Source organism: Trichoderma camerunense, assembly GCF_050948025.1.
Source record: "Trichoderma camerunense strain CBS 138272 chromosome Unknown V8C40scaffold_6, whole genome shotgun sequence".
Classification (NCBI taxonomy): Eukaryota; Fungi; Ascomycota; class Sordariomycetes; order Hypocreales; family Hypocreaceae; genus Trichoderma; species Trichoderma camerunense.
In genome coordinates this window covers 627,711-652,908 of record NW_028145364.1, presented here as the reverse complement: position 1 = coordinate 652,908, position 25,198 = coordinate 627,711, and the positions used below count along the sequence as shown (strand labels likewise).

Here is a 25,198-nt window from a genome sequence, read left to right as displayed (position 1 = left end):
CAAGTCTCTTGACATGAATTTATGAGGACCATGTCGGATTCCCAGTACTCTTTTCTCTTGTTTGGCCATAATGTTCTTTCTTTTAGAGCATGACTGCTGTTTTTGAGATTTTATCAATATGCTCCCCCCCCCTCTTCAACCTACCTGGCGAATACGGTGTTGATATCATGTTGGACGAGAAAAAAAGACGCAACGGTCTTGTCCTGTTTATTTTGGTTCAGTATTTTAACTTCCCTAATTTTCCTTTTGGCTCTCTGTCTTTGGTGTATTTTACCCTCTTGGTATCTTTTATCTCGTCCCCGTCTCTTATATTTGTTTTCCTTTGCTCTATACTCGCATGGACGTTTTCTTTCTTTCTCTTTTTCCAGTACCGGATAAGGGGGTTTGCTGGCATATTGCAGTGGCAATAGTACGTAGGGTTTATGGATGAAATGGCATAGCGAAAGAATCGGTCTTTCTCATCGTTTGGTGTGGAGGGATGGATGGGTGTGGATTTTCTTGGTTTTCTTTTATCTCCCTTCTTCCATTTTACTTTTAAAAATGCAAGCTGCGGGTCTGGACTCTTTTTCCAACAACAATCGTTGATAGCACGATGTGAAATGAAACTGAAGACGGTTCCCCCTTCAAGGATGAGGAGGGTTGGCTGGTGGGGGAGGCCCTTGAAATTGGAAGAAATAGGATGCAAACGTGGATAAGAGAAAGAGAAGAGATGTTTACCTTTTGTTGTCCTTTTCGAGTTATTTCTTTATGTGTGTTGAGTGGAGTTTGTCTAGTTTCCTGCCCTTGTTAGCGACGTTAAAAGACTTGCCATCGTTTCTCTTGTCCTGGGAGACGATGGCTCTTGTGCATGCCCGGTTTCTCCTCGATGTGAATGTATTGTAATGCGTTGGACATGTAACTCTTTAGGACGTCTAGTTATGACTACTAATTATACAGGTTGTTTCGTATACATGAGAATGTAGAGTGCCCCATACAGGTTGTTCCGTATACATGAGGATGTAGAGTGCCATTATGAATTCAACCAACGTCTCAAACCCCGCTAACAAAGAAACAAAGAAAAACACAAGGGTACTCCGTATATAAACTTTTTACTTTTCAGCCTCTTTACCTTCTCCATCGACCTTTTCCGTGCCCTTTGCCCCTTTTTCTCGCTCCATGTCGTCGAAAGCAGCGAGGATGGCGTCGAGCTTGCTTTCGAGGTTGGTGAGGTTGGCTTCCATTGCCGTGGCGGTTTGTTCGCCTCTGTAGAGATATTAGGATCATGTCTTTTTTTTCTATCAGGAAAACTGATTTGCGCATATTATAGGAGCGTGGCAAGATACAAAATGGAAGAAAAACGTAGTATCACTTAGTGTAGTGGTGGCAGGGATAAAAGTGAAAAGTGAAATGAGATGAGCCTTGTTGAAAGAGACATATGATGGTGATGGGAGAGCTTCGAGAGTGTCTTTACCTAGCGAGCTCTCTAAGGGCCTGAAGACATGAAGACTACTGGTCAGATTAAACTCATGAAAGAAGAATACGAGTGATATATCGTGATGAAACATGCCTGAGCGAGATCAACCTCGGGAGCAGCCTCGGGCTGATCCGGTTTACTTGAGTTTGTTTCTGATGACGCAGCCATGGTCTTTTGGGTTTGGGGGCTTGAGATGTCCTTGTTTCTTGAAAAGCAAGATAAGAGAGATGAGATGATCTCTGGGTGTGGAAATAAAGGTACTTGATATGCCTTGTTTGCGTCTGCGTCACGGAAAGCTGCAAGGCTGAGCAGTTATCACGGAATACAATTCAATGCTCCGTAACGGGTACATGCTGCTGGGCTGCCGCTGTACCGGAGAGCTCACGTGATGCGGGCCTCGAGTAAGGTACGAGTTAGTACCTCTTCCCAGTGGGATACAGGTACAGCCTGGTGCAGCATCTGACCTGTATGTACCCCTCTGTAAGTAGGCCTCTTACTACAGGCCATGTCTTATAACACCAGACAAACTCCATCAACAAAGAAGAGACGAGAATATGCCCAGAGAAACTTACCGCTTTGATTTCCCTTCTCCCTTTTCTTATTCGTCTTCTCTCCATTCTCCGTATAGTTTAGTGTACGATGCTACAGCAGCAGCCATCATTAATGACCAGTAATTGGTGAGCTTACGGTTCGTGTTCGCTACAGTATAAGATGCATGCTGCAGCTGTATGTGCTTCATACCAGACGCATCGCCAACACTCCGTGCCTCACATATCAAGACACGACAGCACCTCGTCCCTCGCGTCTCGAACAAGAGGTGACATTGCTGCTGCCAATAACAACAAGGATCCTTGGTGCCGAGCACACACATCGGCTTTTTCAGCTTTGCGCCACGACCAATTGACGCTCCAAGGGGTTGCAGACGGATGCCGTTCCGTCAGCATGGATGGCCAAGTGCTGCCCCGTGTGGGCATAGTGAAATTGTCAGTACTTGCAGCCTCCTACGGGCGCTTCTGCCCTTTTGCAAGGCGTCCGGCTAACGGGGCATTTGACGCGGCAGACGGGACTCCATAATCCAATGTGCTGCTGCCGCCAATGTGCCATCACGATGGGATATATCAAGAGGGCGTCGCTATCCACCAAAAGTTATATATCAAATTCCTCCATTGGGATGCCCCATTGGGATGGCCCGCTCTCTTATATTTAGCCATCCGTCGGGCTGTCTTGTCGGGCTATCCGTTGCGGCGGATGTCCAAAAGAGCCTGGGGCTCATCTCATCTCTCCACTATCGTGACCCGTTGATCGCTTGAGTGTTATTCCTGTCACTGCCTCGGGCGTAAAGAGACAAGAGACAAGAGACAAGAGTCGCAATCCCTTTCTCGGGGCTTGGATCAGAAGCGAGCTTGGCGAGCTTTTCAACATCTCCTTTGCTACATAGAGTCTTTGATGGGCCTAGCTCAAGCGTCCTCAATTCTTCTGTACCTTTTCGAACAGCCCTAGAGCACGGATTACAGAGTAGAGCCATCACCTAACGGACGACCACTTACTTGTACACACAGGCCAGCTCTCGAGACATCGAGATACCACTCGTACGACGAAGCGCGTTGAAGCTGCCGTCCTCTCGTGCGGGTGGCTTGAGTGAGGAGGTGCCAGCTTTGGGTGCGCCGTGCCTAGAGATTACTAGCCAGAGGGCTAAAAGTGTTAGCACCCTGTTAAGCTTCACACACGCCCCCTCCCATGCAGGTTCGGCGAGTCTAGATTCTAAAAACCCGCAGTCGGCCGCCATTGGCTGTTGCTCTGGCATTCAGCACCTATTTACGGTGCTCGTTCCAAAAGGCAGAAGATGGGCATAAAAAAGGTACCGAAAATCTCGGATGGAGGCGTTGCAAACCCAACAGCATTCGTATCAAGGCACGGAGATGATGCCGTTGAGGTATCCATTTTGCGCCATCACCAGAAGTTGACCTTGCTGGACAAAACTTTGCAACACGAGGGGGAAACCCCCTCACGTACAAACCGGCGCTGATCGTCGGTCGTCCAGTTAATTACATGTGAATCGAGATGTGAACCGTCTTGGACTTGTAGTATTCTGACATCATGTATTTGGTTTGGCGCGGAATTCTCTCCAGAGTGGACCATCAGGCTTGTTCAATCGACCGATCTACCGCCAGAAGTATAACAAAAGAGACGGGAAGAGCTTTTAAAGATATGCCAACGTCCATTTTTGGTACTTCATACTGTGGGTATCACATAGCTTGGGAAGTAGCATGGCTGCTGATCAACTGTTTTAGGCGGAGCCGTGAGATTTGCCCGTTTATCAATGGCTCCGGTGCTCGCAGTGTGGTGACAACCGTTGAACACAAGTTGACGACAGATGGTGATCAGTTGAATCCGCGCATCCACGCACTGGCCCGAGCCTCCCCCATTACCCATTGGTGTGTTGCCCCCGGCGGTGCTAGGCATGTAAAATCGAAGCATAGATGGACGGACTGATTCACGGAAGGGGAACCAGCACAACGGGATCGAGATCTCCATCTTTTCTGTCCCATTTTACGAAATTTCCCATACCTATGGGTGCCGGCCTTGGGACAATGTGTGCCTTCTGGAGGTGTGGGCTTGCATGGTCCTGGTTTGGCTTGTGGATGGATATTTTTGCTGCGGTAAGGCGACTCCTCACCGATTCGGAGCGGCACAAAGAAGCTGATTTCTGACCTGTAATCGCCAATGTTTGACCCCAACACTCTCCCTTCAGCCCAGTTCGTTCCCTTTTCCCCAAAGAAAGCTATCAGAAAGGGCTCGGGTCGTGTTTTCACCTTCTCAGCAACGTGGCCGTAGTCGCTATACGTGGCGGGAACGTAAGTACCGTTGCCCCATTTGGCAAGGTTCATCTTTCCGGCAAAACTGTTTTGTCTTATGTACTCGTTTGAGACACTGCTTGCGAGCACCGCCAGTCTTTTTTCTTTCTTTTTCCTTTGTCTCTCCGGAAGCTCGAATTTGCCTCCTTTGCTCTCACCTCTTCCTCCCCCTTGCTCCTTTGATCCGCTCTGCAGTGCAGGGTCTTGGATGTCCGCGCAGGCCTTCAAGTGGTAATCCTTGTCGTAGAGGGGGGAAAAGTAAGGAGAAGCGTCTGACTTCACACGCCCATAGTGGCGTGACCCCAATCCGATTCCCAGGTTCCAGCCAGATTCACAGCGCTCCGCGCAAGGGCTCGCCGTCCTGATTAGTCCCCTCGTAGTGCCGGCATGGGGCCAAGTTCCAAACGCGACGCCCCGGTGTTTGTGACGTAGCACTGAGCTGCGGCTGTGATAGGACAACTTGTCGCCTCCATCGACTCACCCGGTGCCTGGCCCAATCCGCGGTCGCCCTCCACTCTTTTCCTTGCCTAGCTATCCACTGGCCTTGAGCCACGAGCTCAAACAACTCCAGGGATCGAGATCGCTGACCTTTCAGGGCCAATGCCATGATCCGACGACAGCCAGTCGCCCGAATTGCAGCCCGCCGCCCCAACCCTACATTTGAGTCTGCTGCGGATTGGCTTGCAAACACCGGAGGGGCCTAACCATGTAGCGAAGCTAGTTTAGCTTCTCAACTGATGAACCATGTCGTTCGTCGTTTTCCTTCTTGCCCCCTTTTTCCTCCAGCGTAAGCACAAGTACCATTTCGGTCTCAGCTAAGCGGCACTGTTGGAGGAAGGAGGAGGAGGTGCAATATCTCGTAAATGGAGGTGGTATTCCGTCTGCCGGAAGGAGTAGAGTTGGAACGTTCAGTGGCTCGCGGCGCCAATAGGCATGAAACCGAGTCCCAAAGGAGACAAAGAGACCTCCATTGATACCTGTAATCCTTGAATCCCCTGCTATGTAGCCCCTTCGTTAGCTCTCTTTTCAGCTCGTCTCATCGCACTTTACTTTCAATGTACCGTAGATGGCATACTTGTGCTCGTATGTACGGCTGGGGAGCATCTGGTTGTGGGCCGACCTTGCGGTACCAAGAACCACCTGGATGACAGCTTCGCTTTTGCCCTGCTATGGCCTTGAAAGCATACTCGTACCTACCTGTACAGACGAGTACTTATTCGTAGTACGGCATTGCCTTTGTTTTGCAACAAAACAGGGAGCAGCTGTGAGTAAAATCCTTCTGAGACCGTAAATAACTGTACTTGGCCAAAGTATCAGATGCCCATCTCATAATTGATGACGGCTCTCTGCAACACTGCTCAGTAGTGTAAGACCAGGCAGGCCTCAAAGAAGCTCATACCCTGTTTTTGGATGTTCCACTTGCACAGCTAGACAGGCAGCATATGCAAATGGTGCTGTGTCAAGCTTTCTTCGATCTTGATAGAGATGAGGCACTCGGCCCTATTAGTTGTTGGCCATGGAGTTCATGCTCGGGTTAATTAGTCGTTAGCTGTAGCACCCTCTGACGCCTCCATTATGGGTTACATCAACCCTCGTCACGGCTCCTCACCTTGTACTGTGCTTGTAGCTGCGTGAGACCAAAATACTATGGCTCCTCTGCCAAAATCTCGTCTTGTTACGCCAGCTTTAGGTGTCCGCCCAGCTAGGGCTGCTAGCCAAAACGCTGTGGTCCCGTCTTGTTGGTCTGCCTGCAGTAGTCGCTCGTGGAGAACAGCTCCCAGTTCCGATCCCTCACTTCGCTGCCGATTTCCCCTAGCCGTCATTTAGTGGTCCTGGATCGAACAACGCTTGCCTTCATCACCGTGTCGTCGGTGTCGAGACGGCCCTGGAGAGGTACAGACCAGGTTCCCTGATAGCGGCACGCCTACCCTCGGCATGCCCTGCACTTAATGCATCCTGTACAAAGGCGCAGTGAGAGCCCCAGTACGTCGTCCCTCCCTTTCTTTTCCATCCCAAATCCCGTGCCATTGCTATCTTTTGCATGGGGGGTCCCGTACCTTTTCTTTTCGGTTTCCTTTCCCCATAACAATTTCTTCCCCCAACTCTCTCTGCCTACCCCCCCATTTGCTCAACCCTAGCCAAGTTGGATAACCTTTTTGTTGCTTCTGGGGCCCACGGCGGAAGAAGAAGAAAGAGAGAGAAAAAAGGGTACATCCATACATACAGTGCCGTGGAGCCTGTTGAAAAACCTTGCCATTGCGTTCCAGGAGAGGTGCTGACAAGCAGAGTAGCCATCATAGCACCGCCGTACATACCGAAGCTTAACCAGTCCCATGTCTGTAATGCCGTGAGAGTGTCCGGACATGGTTGTATCTTTTCATCTTTAACGACCAATCTCGATTTCTCTGATCATTGCGATCTCCGCTTACGCGCTTCTGGAAGGCCATTGGCCACTTGCCGTCGCCTTTATTGTATCATTTAGGGCAGGAAGACTGTGATTATTCCCAGTCTTGACGTCTGAGAGTAGCCGAGGTGCCCTTGGTCTTTATTTTCTCACTCGCCCGAGTATCATTTGGACCGACGTCTCAAGTGTCCCATCCCGTTGATTGCCCTGCTGTTGCAGATCGAGATGATCGATTCTGCCACTTAGGGTGGCGAAGCTTGCTGGATATAGCTCGCTTAATTCTCGCCTTTGCTCCTGATCTCGAGTCTTCCAAGTCGTACGTTCGTACTTTCTCGCGGGCGTGCTGGCTTCGAGTTGTTCCCTCCGGCAGGCTTGTGTCATCGGCCAAGATTGGCCACAGTCTCTCAACTTGACAAACATTGACAAGGGTAATATCTTAACCGCTCACTGGCTAGAGCTTGACATCTTAGCCTGATAAATGAAGAAACCACTTGATGCTTTGGCCCTTTCATCTATTCTCGATCCCGCAATCCATGGTAAATCCTGACGGAGAGTTGTTTGCCACTGTTTGTCGATTCATTAACACGCCACCACGCCAAGCTCATTTCCTGGAAACCCAGCTAGTCGACCACGCTCACTGCGACAATAACCCTCAAGGACGAGCGCAACCTTCCGTCGAAAGGCACATTTGTTGCGCGAACAAGCTCGTACCCGTACTGGATCCTAAGCTATCGGTTTGTCGCCGTACCCCTCGATTTCTATTACCATTCGCCAGCTACCCCCACGTCTTATCGATCGCGGAAATCGAAATCGAAATCTGAGTCTCCGCAACTAGAATTAAATGTTAGAACATCGGGATCATAACTTTCTCAAGAAAACGCATAGCTCTCAGTCCGAGAATGCAGCCCGGCCGCATGAGCCAAGAGCTGGAGGCCATCTTCAGGGAGCTTGGTATCGCCCAGTATCTCGACACGTTTGTGGAGCAAGGCTTTGATACTTGGGAAACGATTCTCGATATACAAGAATCTGATCTGTGGGTAAACCAGGTTGATTGTGTGTCTTCGCAGGGCTAACCGTAGTCTTAGTGATGCTTTGGGCGTCAAGCTGGGCCATCGCAGAGTATGTATAACAACCATTATCCGAAAGCAATAGGATATTGCTAATCGTATGCACTCCCAGAGGCTTCAGCGGCGAATTGCCAATGCAAGGGGAATCGATCCTAGTATTTCACTCTCATCAATAAAATCCACCCCGGAAGAATCAAAACATGATGGAGCTCATAAAAAGAGAGAGCCTCCTAGCCACGGTGGAGAGCTTATCATAGTTCCGAAGCGCAAATATCGGCGACACCCCAAGGTAAATTGTGTGAAGAAGCCTCTTTTGGAAAGAATGAATATGCTAACCTCGGTGATTAGCCCGATGAGAATGCACCTGAACGACCCATGTCCGCATATGTGCTTTTCTCTAATAGTGAGTCTTAGATATTGCGCCCCACTGCTTTCTGTTCGGCAAACCAGGACGCAAATGCTAATCGATTATCGCAGAGTTGAGGGAAAATTTGAAAGGGGACCGCAGTCTTTCGTTCACTGAAATAGCAAAGCTGGTCGGAGAAAATTGGCAGAGCCTCCCCTTGGCAGAGAGGGAGATATATGAAGCCCAAGCAAGAGCCAGCAAAGAGCGGTACTATCGGGAGATGGCAGTCTACAAGGAGACACCGGAATACCGCAAGTATATGGAATATCTCGAAGAGTTCAATGAGAAGCAGGCCAAACCCAATCAAGGTATGTACATGCTGTTGAAAACGAGCAGTGTGCTCTTTGATTTTCCTTTCAATCTTGGCCAACCGGAGCTGATTCATTCCAAATTAGGCCACGAGGACGCGAAACGAGCAAGATTCGAGAAGAATGAACTTTTGCACGGGAGTAGTAGTGCAGGAAGTAGCACCGTGGGCAGCAGCATAGCGATGGGTGGCTCAACCTCGACTGCCAGTGGTAGTAGCAGTGAGAGGATGCGTGAAAGTGAATCTCGAGAGCCTCCGAATCTTCGGCATAACAGTGGGAACTCGATCTTGTCTGCTTCGGACTCACAACATTCCTCGGTAGCCTCGATGCCATCCCCAGCGGCGACACACTTTGACGTTGATATGTCCGCGAAAAACAAGTCGCGCCACTTGCGACGAGGCTCCTCGTCATTGAGAGGAATAACGCACCAAGCCGATGTACCACAACCACCATACTTACCATCACTTTCGGATATGTTGGCCCCCGGACAAAGGAAAACAAGCGGCCCGGTGACTGAGAGTGCCGGATTTATGCATGGCTTTGCAACAGCTAACCCCAGAATGCCTGTATCTCACGGAACACACTCGTTGCCACTCGCTCCAGTACCGCCACTCTATCATGAGACGTCCTCCAGTGGCAGCAGCGTACCGACAACGTCAAGCAGAGTTAGTCGTAAATTGAGCGATGGTCATCTGTCAATCCATGCATTATTGTCAGACCATGATCAAACTCCCCACCACAGAGATGAGAGCCCGTCGTATACGACTAGCTACGTCGCTAGTCCAGTTGAGCGAGGGAGGCCAACCTTTGGACAATTCCAGGGTCCTAAGGGATACGGTACCGAGTCCTTTCGAACTGACAAGTCTTTGTAGACCCGCAACTAATTTGAGTTGTTAAAAGGATTTCAGACAGCTTCCTCTGCCTTTCAGAACATGAAAGTCGAGGAGACAAGCGATGGCGATGTGCTGATGACCTCAGCAGATGTGCCGCTTTCGAGCTCCAACACCATTGAGGTAGGTGGGCTTGATGGGGTGAATGCTTTATTAAAAGCCGGTGAAATATTCGGCCATCACGGTCGTACTTGAATCGGCAGGTTTTTGACCAAAACCCTCTCCCCCCCTGGGAACAATTTGGTCGAGCCACCATGCACTGGGTAGCTGATCATGGTGATCGCACGGAGCTGCCACTAGCAGGCCACCTGTGGAAAGTCGTTTGATTCTATTCATTTCCTGCCTGGTTCTGTTTCCTGCCTGATTCATAGATGTCTTGCGCATCTTCGAAATTCTGTTCATATACCCATGACCGTTTTATTCTCATTCTATTCGTCGTGTTGGAGATATGGTTTCTTTTTATTTTTATTTTTTCGCTTCTGACGTTTTGCCTCTCGATTGTATGAAGTGGCTCCTCATATTTTTGGTCGAGAACTGTACATGAACGTGGTTGGGAAACTTGGGAGATGACGGGAAGCTGGCGTTGATGGAAAGGTCGATTCTGGTCGTTTACCATAGGACCCAAGCTTTTAGGGAAAAGCTCTCGGGGACAGTGACGGATTTTGTTCTTTTCTTTTCTTTTTCTCATTTCCTTTGAGCTTTTGGCATTAAAGACTTGTTGGGAGAACGGAAATGGGTTCTGCGAAGAGTATTTGCTGCGCTCTGGTTTATTATTTGTGCGGAAAGAGAGCCAATGGCAGGGAATTCAGGATATTATCTGGCGTTGAATATTAAATTGATAATTGGAACGAGGATTAAAAAATCGCAAGGTCGTAAGTTGAGATGGATGTGCAAAGAGGAAAAGATTGTTTACATTTTTAAGCCGAGATGAAGATGGAAGTCATGTGCCCGCCTCTTTATACTGGCAGGCAGTTGCCATTGTGGAGGTTTAGAGTTGCGAGGCAGGAGCTACTCGCGAGCATTTTAATTTATATAACCTAAAGCTTTGGTAGACAACTCTAACATGCGCCGTTGCTGATAGCAAGAATACTGAGAGTAATAAAAGATGTGGGAAATCATCATGTAAATCATTAAAAGCCACAAACTATGGTCATCATGCAATTTCCCCAAACGTCTTATAGTTCAAATTGGCCGCCCCCATCCATGTCTAAGTTTGTCCTTGTTATGCATTACAACGAAATTTACACGGCGCCTTCTGTGAGATCCGCCGTCCAGTCCTTGCGAATGTCCAGCTCACTCAGCCCCTCTGTATTTTCAATCACAAGACCCTTTTCGTTTGCCAAGTGAAGCAGGCAAATGAAACAATACGATGTGGAGATGTCGGCCATGGCAGGCTTTGGGTATACCGATTGTAGTGAGTTCATCACCTCAGTAAACTTGAGAGTCGTATTATCCTCCGGATTGGGTGGTGATTGCCTAGGTCCGTTTGATGGTTCTGGTGGCTCAACAGACTTCTATAGGCCATGGTTGTTAGTACCGCAAATAAATAAAAGGATAAAAAGAGGGCTTCAAAGTGGTGATTATCAATGAAATTGTACGTACCTCCAGTTCTTCCAGGCCCATGCCCTTCCAGAGTTCCTCCTTGAGTCGTCGCACGTCTACCTTCTTCGCAACTCTGGCATACTGGACATATTCAGGACGTAGACGGCGTGTTTGAGTGATAAGTTGCGTGCCAAAGGCGCCCATAGTGTTCATAGTCTCTCCGTTGAGCATAGCCGTCACTCCGGCCCCTTCCGTTAGACCCGCATCCCCTTCAGCCCCTGGTGAAAGATGTTCTCGGGCATCTGAAAACTCAAGGTCATCATCGTCTCCGTCATCGCCACCAGGGAATGGCAGGCCATCATCGTCTTGGAAGAAGTTGGCATCATAATCGCCTTCTGGTAGAGCAGCATCCTCCGGTGCCTTTTGCTGTGCCCAAAAGGCCTCGTCAAGCTCTCCTGCTGGCTGGTGATCGTCGTCTTGAGAGCCATAGCCATGGCCACTTTTGCGTGAGCCAAATCCTCTCCGTTTTGAAGCTAGGCGAGCCTTGGGTTTGAGGAAGAGATTCAGTAAGACCTTTGAGCTGAAATGCTTGTCATCTGGAAGTAGGTTTCGAGATTTTGATTTCCAGTCCTTCTTGGGTAGGCAGACAGCCGAGTTGCTGGATGCTTGTGTGTAGATGACGTCTGACTGGGCGGGGCTGAGAGACGAAAGGAAATCGATTTCGAATGGCTCCTTTTCCTTGCGCTTCTTTGTCTCTCCTGCTGGCTTGTTGACATCTTTGATCTTGCGAATCCTCCAATGCTCAGCACTAGTCCAGTTCTTTTGTAGTGCTTGGTCGAAGAAGCTCAATATATCTTGATGCATTTTGTCTGCATTCTCCGGCTTGGCCATGGACACGATATACTCGCCGTTTTCATCAAAGCCTTCTCCCTCTCCACCTTCTTCGCTATTCATACCGGCGTCGTATACACGCATTTGAGGTTCCAGAGCAGCCTCCTTGGCCCAAGCTTCACCACCCTCACCGAAAGCAACATCTCCAAGCGTATCGAAGTTGCCAAGGCCCAGGTCGTCGTCGTCAAAGCCGGCTGGCGCATCTTCATCGATGAATATGCCGGATTTATTGGCATGGTTGTCGGAGCTCTTGTTTTCCTGGTCTTGTCTCCAGTCTTCCGGAGCCTTAAGGAAGGGAATGTCCATAGAGCCGGAGGGGTCTCCCAGCTCAAAACTCTTCAGAGACGGGCAAATATCAAGCTCATCCAGGAGGCCGAGGTCGGGGAAGAACCGCTGTCCGAGGGCCGAAACGTCAATTTCTATGTCGGCATCATCCGCGTCCTCTTGGGTCTGACTCTTGCGCTGGTCTTTCTCCGGCTGGCTGTGTTCGTCGTGTTCCATATCTATATCCCCATCCCCATCCCTTTCCCTTTCCCTCTCCTCAACCTCGACTTCGGCCTCGACATCATCTTCGTCCTCGTCCCCTTTATCCTCTTTGTCCTTTTCATCTGCATCACCAGTGTCATCGCTACTGTCAAAGACAATTCGGCCCTGCGAGTCAATCATCAGGTGGTTAAGCAGTAGACCTTTGGCGCCCCCCTCGTCGAAATCGGCAGAGGCCTTCTTGAAAAGGGGATCGACAGCGAATTCGAGCTCGAATTTCTTGAGCTGCAGGGAGGCGAATGACGGCGCTAGTGTTGCTTCGGATGACCTCTGTACCTGTAAGATAGGGCAAGCCGGTTAGCCTACGAAGGGGGATATTCTTAACTCTTCCATTGCTTCTGCTTCTGCTTCTTACCTTCTTCTTCGTCTTCTTTTTGACATTGCCATCTTCATCAACCTCTTCTTCGCTCTCTTCGCCTTCGCCGGCGCCGTCTTCAGCATCGCGGTCCTTCTTTTTGTTGTTGCTATCTGCCAGACCACTCAGTAGCTTGCCGGTCTCGGTTGCGACGCTGTCGATTCGATTGGTGTAAATCTTGACACATCCATCAAGCGTACAACTCGCTTTCTGGAAATTGACGCCGTCGCCCTCTTTTAGCAAGGACATGTCGTGAAAGTAGTCGATGAGGGCAAAGTTCCATGAGTTGGTGGCATTGATCTTGTTGTCAGTGGCCATCTTCATCCACTCTTCGAAGTTGGCCAAGATGGGAACGCGCTTCATCGGCGTCACGGACACGCCTCCAACCATGATGGGATCATCGTCATCCAGTCCCCCTCTTGTCCCCCGGGGCGTGTTGGGATCTTGCGAACCATTGTCAAATCCCCCAATCCCCAGGCTGTTGCGCGGGGTGGCCGCCCTCTTGATCTCCTTTATCTGCTTTTCCTGGAGTGCTTTTCGATTGTTCATCCGCTGGCCCTTTTCTTGGGCATCGTCGTTGAGGGGGATTCTATCATTCATCATTGGTATAAATGCCCAGCGACGCGGGGTTTGGTGTTTGGGATTCACGAGATGCTGCTTACTTGATGGGGGATTTGAATGGCGACCCCGATATGTTGGTCGATGACGACTTTGCGCCACCAGCGCGTGGCATCTGAGCAATCCGAGGCATTTTCGGAATCGGGGTCCTCGCCGGATTTGCGTTGAGTTTGTTCAAAGGTATCTGAGGCAAAGCCTCTGCCGCGTGTCGTCTCGGCCCAAGTATTTTTTGTTTACTGTTGACTTTCGTGAAGCAACACGAACTACCGGGTGTCTGCGGAACCCCACCGTGGCTGGCCAACCAATTGCTGCGAATGGAAAGCCACCTGCGCCACGCGCCACACTTGGCTGAAGTTTGTCGTTACGCGACAACGGTAAGCAGGTACAGGTACTCATCTGCAGATGTCTGGTACCTCTTTTGCTCTTGTTCCTGGGCAAACGGTCAGAACTCAATGGGCAAAGTTGCCCCTGCACAGCCATTGTATCACCATAAAGATTTCGCGCGTGATGTCCCTGTGGCTTTCTTTGGCCAGTCTGGCTTTGTCCTTGACCGACTCTTGCAAATGTGCCAATCTAGGTGAAACACGATGCTCAAAGGCACAAAGCCCAAGTGCTTGGTCTGAGCTGGCACATGTACTCCGTGCCTCCAATGAACTGCAGCCACATTGATGCCGGTACCAAGGTACCGAGCCGGCCCCAGAAACCTTAACTGTCTGCAAGACTCCCGCATTGTTTAGCAGGGCCTTCAGCACTGTCGGAGTGCAGAAAAAGGCCCTGGAATTGCACCGCCACAGAGGCGTCACAAAGAAACATGGGCTAGCGTAACGGACGTCATTGAAGATCATGTCACAGCACCCGCAACTCGCAACCCACAACTGATGAGACGCTCATAACCATCGCATTGCCACGGCCAAACCCCAAGATTGCTTCCCGCAACTCGTCCGACGCACTCTTGAGATATGTCGATGCGACCAGCATGCGGACAACAAACGCCAGACGGGGCCGTTTGAGCTTCCGGCCCTTTTACACTACGGTTCTGCTGTTGTCTCTGCTGGCCGCGTACTCTTTCTTGGCACACACATACACTCAGCGTCATCATGGCGATAGCGACGGCAGTCCGGAGCTGTTCAGACGATCCGACGAAGAGCCCGAGTGCCGTCAAGTACACACGGCCAAGGATCAGTGCGCTTTTGTAAAAGCATATTGCATCGACGAAGATGCCGGGCTTCTTCCCTATCTCGAACTCTATTACTGCAGGTTGGGCAAAGCGCAGCCCTTTGCCTTTGTCCTTCTGGTGACATGGCTGGGGCTTTTGTTTACTACTATCGGTATCGCGGCGAGCGACTTCTTCAGCGTCAATCTTAGCACCATTGCGACTATCCTGGGCCTCAGCGAGAGCCTTGCAGGTGTCACGTTCCTCGCCTTTGGAAATGGCTCTCCCGATGTTTTCAGTACCTTTGCAGCCATGAGCTCCAACAGCGCGAGCATGGCCGTCGGCGAACTCATCGGCGCTGCCAGCTTCATCACGGGCGTGGTGGCCGGATCCATGGCACTGGTTAGAGAGTTCAGAGTGGATCGTCGGACATACGCCAGGGACATCTGCTTCTTTATTGTTGCAGTTGCCTTTACCATGGGCTTCTTGGCTGATGGAGAACTGCGTTTCTGGGAGTGCTGCGCCATGATTGGATATTACGTACTCTATGTCGTGACAGTTGTGGGATGTCATTGGTATATCACGAGGCGAAAGCGGAGGTTGCGCAGAGAAGGGGAGGCCCGTAGTCACTTCTATGGGCTGACTGGCCACAGCGGAGATGAGCTGGCTGGCGAGCCCTATCGAGACGATCCCGACGATACGAGCCAAGAAGCAAGTCGACATGCACCAAGCACTGTTGCAGAGAGTATCCTCTCCGCTTTAGAGCGCGGCCCCATTATAGAGGTTGACGGCCGGAGTGTTGAGACGCCAGGGAGCGTTGGCAGCGAAGAAACGGACGAGGACCATGAAAGAATGGTTGTGGCAGAGGTAACGCGAAGCATGCGAGTCTTGCGCCCCCAAGGCGGGCGAAGGAACACACTTACACCCATTCGACCGAGTTTGATTGGAGCACTGGAGTTTAGATCTGCCTTGGCGCACTTGCAGCGGGAGAGTAACCTTCAGCTCTCTCCAATTCCAGCTAGGAGCTATTCTGAGAACCACGTTTATAGAGGGCGGAGGGGTAGCACGAGCGCCATCTCTGACCTGCTACCTTCCGACCAAGCCGATGTCTCAGCCCGTGATGCTGCCGTCGCCAATGGGAGGGAGAGGGCTAGGTCGCACGGAACTGCTCCAGCCTCGGCATCTGTGCCTCAAGATTTGTTGGGGGTCGTGCGAGAAAGGTCAGATTCCAGTTTGCTGTCCCCCTCAGATGGAGCTGCCAGCCAAAGGACGGCAAGCCCTGCACCGTCGTATCAAATTGGTGGAAAACTGGCACCTCCTCCAGTCGATTTACCAGGGGCTGGTGGTCATCACCGGCAGTCACCGCTTGTGCCCCGGCTTCAACTGCAGATACCCAGCCAAGGTGGTAACTTGAGCAGTCCAACGTCGCCCGTGATGCCTTTCCCTCAATACACAGATTCCCCTATGCCGATCTCGCCTAATACGCAAGTCGAACCGGCTGGCTTTAGCATGCTTCCACCACCCTCGGCCACTGTTCGTGAAAGCCCATTTGCTGCGTTTGGCAGCGCCGAGACTGAATCACGACCGGTAATATGGTGGCCATACTCGGTTCTTCCAGCGCCACATGTTCTCCTCGCTACCCTGTTTCCAACGTTACAAGGGTGGAGAGAAAAGGCACTGTGGGACAAGGCCATCAGCATCATATCTGTACCGAGCATCTTTTTATTGGTAATAACGCTACCGGTTGTTGAGTCAGAGACGACGACAGGAGAAGTCGATTCTTTGGATGATGCTCATACCTATCGTTCAAGTCATGTGGCTCCACCCATTTCGATCCAGCCGGGAGAAGTCGAACCTGAGAATGAGTGGGATCGGTTTCGGAGATATTCGCTACATCGTAGGAATAGCGATACTATGACTTCGAGCGTTCAGACACCTCTCCTGGCGCTGCCCAACGAAGACACGTTGGTTATATCTCCCCACACTCGAGGGCCTGGCGCGCCCAAACCCTTGTCCGAAGTTCGATCCATCAGTCAAGGAAGCGAGGAAAAGTTGGGATGGAACCGATGGCTCGTCTGCCTCCAACTCTTCATGGGGCCGCTGTTTGCCGTAGTTATCCTCTGGGCAAACATCTCCGAAGACTGGGAGAAGCCAGGGGCTATGTTGGTGCGCATGATTTTATGGACGCTTTTGGGATCGCTCATACTACTGGGGGCGTTGCTTCTACTTACCTCGGAGCAGAAGCGACCCGAGTACCACTTTTTGTTTTGCTTCTTGGGATTCATCATCAGCATAGCTTGGATTTCAACGGTGGCGGGCGAAGTTGTCGGTGTTTTGAAGACTTTTGGCGTGGTCCTCGGTATTTCTGAGGCTTTACTTGGACTCACCATTTTCGCAGCTGGCAACAGTGTGGGCGATTTGGTGGCTGATATTACAGTGGCCCGACTTGGATATCCGGTCATGGCATTGTGAGTACAAGTGGACCCCCTATACTTACTTGTGAATGAATGCTAACTGTGTGACTCTCCGTTGTAGGTCTGCTTGCTTTGGTGGGCCAATGCTCAATATTCTACTTGGAATAGGCGTGGGAGGTGTCCTAATGATGGTTCAAGACGCAAATCGCCACCAGCATAAGCACCCAGGAGACGATTACGCATACAAACCGTATCGTATCCAGATAGGTGGGACTTTGATGATATCGTCCATTACACTTCTCGTGATTCTGGTCGGCCTGCTCATCGCTGTGCCTCTGAACAAGTGGATTCTGAGCCGCAGAATTGGCTGGGCATTGATTGCGATCTGGGTGGCCAGCACGGTGGCCAACGTAATTGTCGAACTTACAGGCGCAATTGGGGATATTTCATAACTACTGTGATGGAGGGGGGGTTGTATAGTATACGTTCGCCTTTTTGCTGGGCCTGTATGGGATATGATTTTTGATGGGGGTATGACGTTACGGGCCGAGGATATGAATTTGGTGCATCATTGCGAGCATGAGCATGAGCTTGAGCTTGTTGAAGCATTTTTTTCTTGTACAACATTCATTTTATGTTTACTGTTTTGTTTTTGTTGAGAGGTAGATGGCATGCGGGATAGCAGCGTTGTAGGTTCAGGCCTGTGAATATACGAAATCGATGGACACCCAAATTGAGAACATCATCATACCAACTTAGAAGTACTCCAAATAACATTCAAGCTCTGTTAAACTCACAAGATTCACCGAATTCCAGCTGAATCTCAACCTCCACATTGCGCCCTCGTATCCACCCTGCAAAATGTAATTTTCGAGATACGCCTTTGGCCTTGAAGATTCTTACATGGCTTCTTCGTATTCATTTACACCATCAATCAGTCACATTGCCATTGTACGCGTGTCCCCAAATCTACTCTTCATCTAATTGAGACAGAATCAGAGGCTGTGTATGCTCATCACACCCTTCATCTGTGACGACAACTAACATTCTGTTCAAAACTAATCCATGTCTTGCCAATAAACAATCGCCCAGTATCCCAAAAGCTTCAAGTTTTGAGAAACGTGGCTCTAATAAACGTGGCTCGTATGAACTGAAATTAGTGGCTCAAGGGTCTCTCATTTCTCCAGGCACTTTGCACTGCCCCTCCACCCTGTAGTACGAAGGATCACCTGTAAATACAGACGCTAGTTGAGCTTGTACAGGGGATCGGTGCGCTAACAGGTAGAAGCTCAAGCCAATTGGAGTTTCGTCACTGGATGGGCTCTCGTCAATATTTATTTTCACCGCCCTGCCCCTCGTTGTTGAGCATCCCATCCCACAATTGAACATCTCGTCGTTCTACAAAGCTTCCATCCGAATTCGCATAGATCCCCGCATCTCTTCAAAGTCTTGCTGCTTGTCTCTTTTTCATATCTTTTATCTCCATTTTCTATATCTTCTTCTTAATCGCCCGCTATGTCTGCGCCCACCTATACCCCTCTTGAGGAGCGTCCCCTCAAGGACACCATCTGCCTCTTTGACGTCGACGGCACATTGACTCCCGCTCGTCTTGTAAGTCGGCATTGCACCCCTTGAGAAGCAATGATATCGCCCGCAACATCTTCTTTGCCTTCCAATACCCAATCTGCCACCAATTTCCTCCTTCAATCCGCAAATCTACTGCCCCAATGCCCTCCACCACCACCAACGGCCTTCGCTAACATGCATCACAGGATGCCTCCCCCGAGATCCTCGCCCTCCTCCAAGCCCTCCGCAAGAAGTGCTCCATCGGCTTCGTCGGCGGCTCCGACCTCATCAAGCAAGAAGAGCAGCTCGGCAGGCCCGCCGGCGTCCCCGTCACCACCCTCTTCGACTACTGCTTCTCCGAGAACGGCCTCACGGCCTTCAAGCTGGGCCAGCCCCTCCCCTCCAACAGCTTCATCCGCTGGATCGGCGAGGCCCAGTACAAGGAGCTCGCAAACTTCTGCCTGCACTACATCGCCGACCTCGACATCCCCGTCAAGAGGGGAACGTTCATCGAGTTCCGCAACGGCATGATCAACATTAGCCCCGTCGGCAGGAACGCCAGCACCCAGGAGAGGAACGACTTCGAGGCCTTTGACAAGGAGGCCAAGGTCCGAGAGAAGTTTGTCGCCGCCCTCAAGGAGCGATTCGGACACTTGGGCCTTACGTACGTTCTTGCTGCTCCCCCTTTTCTTTTTTCTCCAATCGCGCTTTCGTCAGTCGAGAATCCTCAACTAACAAGTCCAATTAGCTTCTCCATTGGTGGCCAGATCTCCTTCGACGTCTTCCCCACCGGCTGGGACAAGACCTACTGCCTGCAGCACCTCGAGAACGAGGCCAAGAAGCCCAACGGAATCACCTACAAGAACATCCACTTCTTCGGCGACAAGACCTTCGAGGGCGGCAACGACTTCGAGATCTACAGCGACTCCAGGACCATCGGCCACTCTGTCAAGGGCCCCGAGGACACCATGCGCATCCTGAAGGAGCTCTTCGACCTCTAAATTTGTTTTTATAAATGGAGGTCCGCCCATGTTCGACATTTAAATTCGTTTTTATAAATGGAGGTCCCGCCCATGGGTGTGTTGCGCGCTTGAAGAGATGTGGGAGAGATAGTAGAGCCAAATGCTTTCGCAAAAAGGACAGGTCCACGAATGATGGTCCCGTTGAATCAAATCTAGATAATACCAAGAATACCAAGATAACCCATATTCAAAATTTCTCATTTATACAAACGCTCATGTCATTATTCCTCTTGCTTCGCTCTCTAAAGGTGACAAAAACTACCAGCAGCGTGCTGCGCACATGCTCATAACAAATACAAGAAGACAGGCAGAATTCGTTAATCTCTTATATACAAAAAATCAGGGAGAAAGCTGGTAACCGAATATCCCCCAACATTTTATCCACCTCTTGACGTAAAATGCGTCGCCGCCCAAAATCCTCGTCGTCCGCACCTCTCTCGTTGTCACGTTCTTCTAGCCTCCTCATCTTCCATATTCCAAGTGGGGGATAATCACAGGCCCGTACTTGGTAGTGGCCGTAAAAGCTCCATCACCTTGTACCACAAAGTCAACTGCGAGGCTGAGCCTAGACAAGCCCGGCTGCTGGCCATGGATGCTAGGGTTGGGGCTAAACGGCCCCTGACTCTGGGCCATGACGGCATCGTGGTCATATGCAACAACGGCCACGTAGTTGCGGCGACCCATGAGCTTCTTCAGCTCTCTCGTCGCTCCACTGGCATCAGTATGGAAAATTTCCATCATGTCTTCTTTGGTATCAGATACTTCATGCGTGGACTTTTGGCCATTAAGCGGTACGTAGAGCGTCTTCTGGTTATGGAGCAGCTTCAACACGTATGTGCTCTGAGGCGCAGACACGATCGGCGAAGTGATAATCTGGTACATCGTCTTGTGGTCCCCAGGGTGAGTCGGATCGTGAACGAGACCAGCTCCTGCACAGTTGACATCTGTAAAGACACGAGTTAGCATACGCTAGATATGGAACGGGTAAATGAATAACGGCAGTTTAGAACCTACCTCCAGATAAGAATGTCATGCGGACACCTTTTTGCTGGGCGATACCTTGGAGGGTTCTAATGAAATATGTCCTCTCTAGGTCCTTGGAGTCGTGCGTCCACATGTCTTTGAGGACTTCCTGGATATCCAGCTCACCAAATTGGTTGAGGACGTTGCCCATGAGTCCGGATTTACCAACAGCCTTCTTGACCTGGCTGAAACCCTGTGCCACCATCTCCTTGCCACCCACAACACCCGCTACGGAGCTTGTGACTTTGCCAAGAATATTGTACGTCGTGTTGACGGCCTTCTTTCCCGCGGCAACGGTATTGGCCAAGCTCTCCACGGTATCTAGCCTGGGATAAACCAGGGGAACAGACACCATCCAGAGAACATGCTGTACGCTGGGTGGTAGAGTCGCAACCTTGGGGAAAATACCCTGGTAAGTAGGCCCGGCCATGACACGAGCCTGGGTTCGCTCCGACCGACAGTCTGTCCCGACAACAGCCACTGCCGGACCGAGATACTTGACGAAATGCCACCCAGTACCTGTAATGGTGAAGATATCGTGGTCAGTGCTAACATTACGCATCATCTCCACCGTTGTATGATGCTGGAATAGCAGGTACATGTCCGCTGCGACTCGCCCGGTGTTTTTGAAGATGGCAGATGATTGCATATAGTCAGGATATGAGCCAAATCCATCAAAGCTATCAAAGGTTAGAGAAAGGTCCTTAAAACATGGATATGGGAAGAAAATTTTTATCTCCCCTTCCCCCTATTATACACTTACATGTCGTGGTCATCAATCTGCAAGACGTGAGGGATCTGAGCAAAGGCCTCTCTCAGATAAGGCTGGTCAAAGTGGCTGGTATAGTAGTGGAAGTAAGCATGGCTCACATCCTCCTCGTGGCGGGCCGTCCATTGCGTGTTTCTCTTGTTGTCTCTTCCACTCATGGCTAGCCACTGCTTCATCAGAGGCACCTCCCTCCACAGCCGGTCACCATAGATCTGGTCACCCAAACCGAGTTGCACGTGGAAACCGCCGCATTCTACATTCTTCTGGAGAACGTCCTTCCACATGAAACCCACGCCACCCAGCTTGGAGCGCTCGTTTTGAGAAGTGCCGACAGCGAAATCGTTACCCGAGTGGGCTATGAATCGCCATCCAGTCTCATGCCTTCCTGCGACGACAAACTCGTAACGAGTACATCCAAGGTGCGACGTAACCGCATAAGTCCATCGGTCAGTGGCCTCTCCCATGTCGATATCAATCTCATATTTGTAAAAGGTCCAGCGTTGGTGGACGAAGATAGGGTGGGGGATTAGCTGCTTGGGGTTTGGAGAAAGATCCATGCTCATGTGCAAGTGAATAGTAGGCGGCTGGGGCGCATCTGTGACGATGAGAATGCTACCAAACCATTTGCCCGTCTCGATGTTCATGTTGACGTATTTCAGGTAAGGGCCAAAGTAGACCCCGTTGGTCGGTTGGATCCTGTACATATCCACACCGGCGCTCGGCGGTGGTCCTGTGAAGCCGACAGTCGGGGCCTGTGAGGCCGCAACGCTCATGATGCTTTCAGCATATCCAGGTGTGTGAGGAGGAAACATGGGAGAAGCCATGGGCGTTTTGCCAAACATGGGGGAAGCCAAAGGATTTCCGTACGTCGAGGCGGTGGGCGAGAGGGGAGCTTGATCGTGTGAAATAGGATTTGGACCCTTTGGAAACTCCCACTGAGTTGCCTGCGAGGCTAGGTGAATGTAATAGTATTGACCCGAATTCTGGTCAAGATGGGCAATCCATCCTTCAGGCAGAGGAGGCGGAGAAATAGGGCCAGCCGCTGCGAGATTTGGGGGCATGGTGACCACCTGAGTATGCTGAATTGCTGGCTCCGGTTTAGGATCGTTTGCAAATGCAGGATGGCCTTGATTATGAGGAGCCGTAGAACTAAGACCTGCGGCAGCGGCAGCGGTGGCTGCAGCCGTAGCCGCGGCTACCACAGACTCTTTGGCAGGCTGTGGTGCCGAGCTGGTAGACGCAGAAGCTTGAACTGGGGTTGGAGTAGCTGCGGGAACAGATGCAGGTGCTTGGTTGGCTTGTTGTGGTCGTTGCTTCTCATTCGGATATGAGCTACGTCCGCCAGGATTGACACTCGAGTAAGCCGGTGGAGGAGAGTTGGTGGACATGCGCTGGAAATCCTGCTCCAAAACGCTGACTTGAGCTGGAGCGTTGGCCTGATTCTGCGCTGGCTGCTGTTGAGGAATAGGGCTGGTGATTGGCTGTTGAGGCTGAGATGAGACTGGGTTCATGCCTTGGTATACAGTCGGCGGACCCGACGGAGCTTGATCGGGAGACTCTGTGGGCGTCCAGGGGCGCTGAGGTTGTGGCTGTTGATTGTTGTACTGCGCCAGTCTCTGCGCGGCCGCAGCACTCTGTACCTGCGAGGCTTGAAGGCTGGTGAGGGTTGCTGTGCCAGAAATGCCTGAAGCAGCGTACCGAGCCTCGATTCCCCCTCCGGGCATGCTTCCAGGCTCTACGATAGGAGTCTCTGGAGGCGGGGGCGAGCCCCGGCTGGCTCTGGTAGTTGAGTTTGAAGCCGTAGAGGCAAATCGATTGACGCCTGAATCGCTGGCGCTCAAGTTCTCAACCTGGGGAACCTTCGGGGGCTGCTGAGGCGCCTGTGGTTGGGGCTGTTCATACGCCTGAGGTTGTTGATACGGCTTGGGCTGTGAATATTGCTGTGGCTGCGCTGATGAGCTGCCCGAGGGTCCGGATGCAGCTCCTCCGGGAGGCGGGTAATAGGTCTTCTGGTAAGTCGGATAGTTTGTTGTCGAAGCTGCAGGCTTATCTTGTAGCGGTCTCGCAAAGAGGCCATAGTCGGCATCAGGGCTCGACGGAGAGTGTATGGGCTTCGGTGCCGCACCTCGCCTCTCGGCAAGACCTGGCTTCTTCTCGGCAGCGATGTTTGTATCCAACCGAGGGCTCGTGTCGTTGTAGGCAGAGCCATAGGGCTTTGGAGCAGTTGGCTTTCGGATATCGTCGTCATCTGGGAACGGCAAAGGCGCAGCAGAGCTCGACGCACCAGGAGGCAGCGGGAAGGTTGGTCTGCTGGAGGAGGTCGAGGAGACGCGAGAATAAGGATCGGGGCTTTGAGGCTTGAAGATGCGCAACGGCTCTACCGTTGGACTGTCGCAGTCTTCTGGCGCCGGCTTGCTCATGAAGAGCTCATTATCCGGGACGCCACGGCTGCGCTCCATCTTGCTTGACTTGAGAGAGATTCTTCCTATCTACAACCACCAAAGCTGTCAGTGAGAGCCCGTGGAAAGCTAGGCGGGTATACACGCAGGTCGTACGTACTCGTTCTTTATACGAAGGCGGCAAATGCTTGAGAGTAATGCGACCGCTGTAGAACTCGAGAGAGAAGCAAAAACGGCGAGGATAAGAAGCCCGAGATGCTTGTTTGGGCACTCCGTACTGCTACTTTTGACTCCTCGGGATCTCCTTAGTCGTGGCGGCACAGACGCTGGTGGCGGGGTTGACGTTATACGTACCTGGTACTAACCCCTCTAGCTTCTCCAAAATGACGGGATGGGTCGCAGAACTGGCCGCACGGCCCGCTGCAACGAAGCTGGAATGGGCTGTAAGTGAGATGCCGAAAATATGGTCGGCGAAGGAGGTAAGAAAAGGGTTGATTTGCGACGATGGAATAAAAAATCACAACGGAGAAGAAAAGGAACAAGGCGAGAAGGAAACGAGCGGCTACAGGATGAGTGGCTTACAGAGCTTATTGTGAGATTTGGTTTGCTGCCCAAGTCAAATGCCACTGGACTCGTTCACATGGGCCAAGATCAAGCCAGGTACCCGCGCAATACCTCTCGGCGCAGCTGAATTACTGTCAAAGAACGGTACCGAGCCGTACTACTAAACTACTGGGAGAACGAGAACGACACAAGAACTTTGGCGCTGCACCACCCCGACCAGGCCAAACCAAACCAAAACAGGGGCCGGCGGCAACACAGGAAATGTCAACAGAGACGAACGCCTTCTTTGGAGCCATGGCTGGAGTCTTGCTCTGGAGCTAGAGCTAGTGGCGGGCTGCCTGCAACGTGGAGGCCCCTTGCAGAGTTGTCTGATTGGCTGCGTATCTCCATCTCGGCAGCCCTGTAAGCGCCGACCTTGGAAAAACCACCTGAATGGCCTATGGCATGAGATTGGAAGCGCTGGCATTGCGAGGCCAAGACTCGCATACCGGCAGGCCTCATCAGCTGCGACGGCCAAATCAACGCGCGTGGACATGAAGAGGGGCCGGGCTGTGCTGTTCTTTTGTTCTGCTTTGGCCGCTGTGCTTCTATCCCTCATTGGGCCGAGGATGCAAGGCTATGAACCAGGGTTCAGTGGATCGATCATGCAGGAGATATAAAAGCTGGCGGCAACACCAAGCGTCGTCATCGTCGGCATCTCGCTTCCGCTTGCAATGACCGGTATACTGTATACTGTATTGGGTATCAATCATCAGGGACTGCTATGTTGGATGCCGTGTTGAGAGCCGGAACATGTGCCGAGCCAACGCAATGTCGTGATAGCTGTGGTGTGCAACCCTAGATTTGCTGCTAGCTGCGACATGTCCTACTGCCTAGACCCGTTCTATGGGTACCCTAAAGAGTTCGACTGGACGAAAGTATATGGACTAGAGCTTGGATGGATTAGAGATTCAGTA

General features: G+C 51.2%; 7 protein-coding genes across 7 annotated transcripts; 4 read left to right on the top strand and 3 right to left on the bottom strand.

Moving 5' to 3' along the window:
* Positions 1-6: 6 nt before the first annotated feature.
* Positions 7-574, top strand: V8C40DRAFT_188413 (uncharacterized protein). Its single transcript, XM_083211832.1, has one exon. It carries the CDS (start codon positions 90-92, stop codon positions 408-410), a length of 321 nt encoding a protein of 106 aa, XP_083074811.1. The 5' UTR covers positions 7-89; the 3' UTR covers positions 411-574.
* Positions 575-855: 281 nt separating this feature from the next.
* V8C40DRAFT_240771 (uncharacterized protein) lies at positions 856-1,786 on the bottom strand. Its single transcript, XM_083214874.1, has 3 exons — positions 1,547-1,786; positions 1,451-1,470; positions 856-1,242 (listed from the first exon to the last, which is right to left on the bottom strand). The coding sequence occupies exons 1-3, from the start codon at positions 1,619-1,621 to the stop codon at positions 1,089-1,091; spliced, it is 249 nt and encodes an 82-aa protein (XP_083074810.1). The 5' UTR covers positions 1,622-1,786; the 3' UTR covers positions 856-1,088.
* A 5,586-nt stretch (positions 1,787-7,372) lies between these two features.
* V8C40DRAFT_188312 (uncharacterized protein) lies at positions 7,373-9,645 on the top strand. The gene is made up of 8 exons (XM_083211831.1): positions 7,373-7,745; positions 7,798-7,831; positions 7,892-7,934; positions 8,004-8,068; positions 8,128-8,182; positions 8,257-8,493; positions 8,581-9,330; positions 9,394-9,645. The coding sequence occupies exons 1-8, from the start codon at positions 7,612-7,614 to the stop codon at positions 9,576-9,578; spliced, it is 1,503 nt and encodes a 500-aa protein (XP_083074809.1). The 5' UTR covers positions 7,373-7,611; the 3' UTR covers positions 9,579-9,645.
* Positions 9,646-10,431: 786 nt separating this feature from the next.
* Positions 10,432-13,590, bottom strand: V8C40DRAFT_240758 (condensin subunit BRN1). The gene is made up of 4 exons (XM_083214873.1): positions 13,377-13,590; positions 12,715-13,303; positions 10,986-12,635; positions 10,432-10,897 (listed from the first exon to the last, which is right to left on the bottom strand). Exons 1-4 carry the CDS (start codon positions 13,463-13,465, stop codon positions 10,625-10,627), a joined length of 2,601 nt encoding a protein of 866 aa, XP_083074808.1. The 5' UTR covers positions 13,466-13,590; the 3' UTR covers positions 10,432-10,624.
* A 468-nt stretch (positions 13,591-14,058) lies between these two features.
* On the top strand, positions 14,059-17,681 carry V8C40DRAFT_240757 (Sodium/calcium exchanger protein-domain-containing protein). Its single transcript, XM_083214872.1, has 2 exons — positions 14,059-16,953; positions 17,021-17,681. The coding sequence occupies exons 1-2, from the start codon at positions 14,309-14,311 to the stop codon at positions 17,349-17,351; spliced, it is 2,976 nt and encodes a 991-aa protein (XP_083074807.1). The 5' UTR covers positions 14,059-14,308; the 3' UTR covers positions 17,352-17,681.
* A 551-nt stretch (positions 17,682-18,232) lies between these two features.
* On the top strand, positions 18,233-19,700 carry V8C40DRAFT_240756 (phosphomannomutase SEC53). The gene is made up of 3 exons (XM_083214871.1): positions 18,233-18,510; positions 18,672-19,129; positions 19,214-19,700. Exons 1-3 carry the CDS (start codon positions 18,415-18,417, stop codon positions 19,464-19,466), a joined length of 807 nt encoding a protein of 268 aa, XP_083074806.1. The 5' UTR covers positions 18,233-18,414; the 3' UTR covers positions 19,467-19,700.
* Positions 19,701-19,818: 118 nt separating this feature from the next.
* On the bottom strand, positions 19,819-23,949 carry V8C40DRAFT_188180 (uncharacterized protein). The gene is made up of 4 exons (XM_083211829.1): positions 23,839-23,949; positions 21,274-23,768; positions 20,502-21,190; positions 19,819-20,431 (listed from the first exon to the last, which is right to left on the bottom strand). The coding sequence occupies exons 2-4, from the start codon at positions 23,736-23,738 to the stop codon at positions 19,950-19,952; spliced, it is 3,636 nt and encodes a 1,211-aa protein (XP_083074805.1). The 5' UTR covers positions 23,739-23,768; positions 23,839-23,949; the 3' UTR covers positions 19,819-19,949.
* Positions 23,950-25,198: the final 1,249 nt, after the last annotated feature.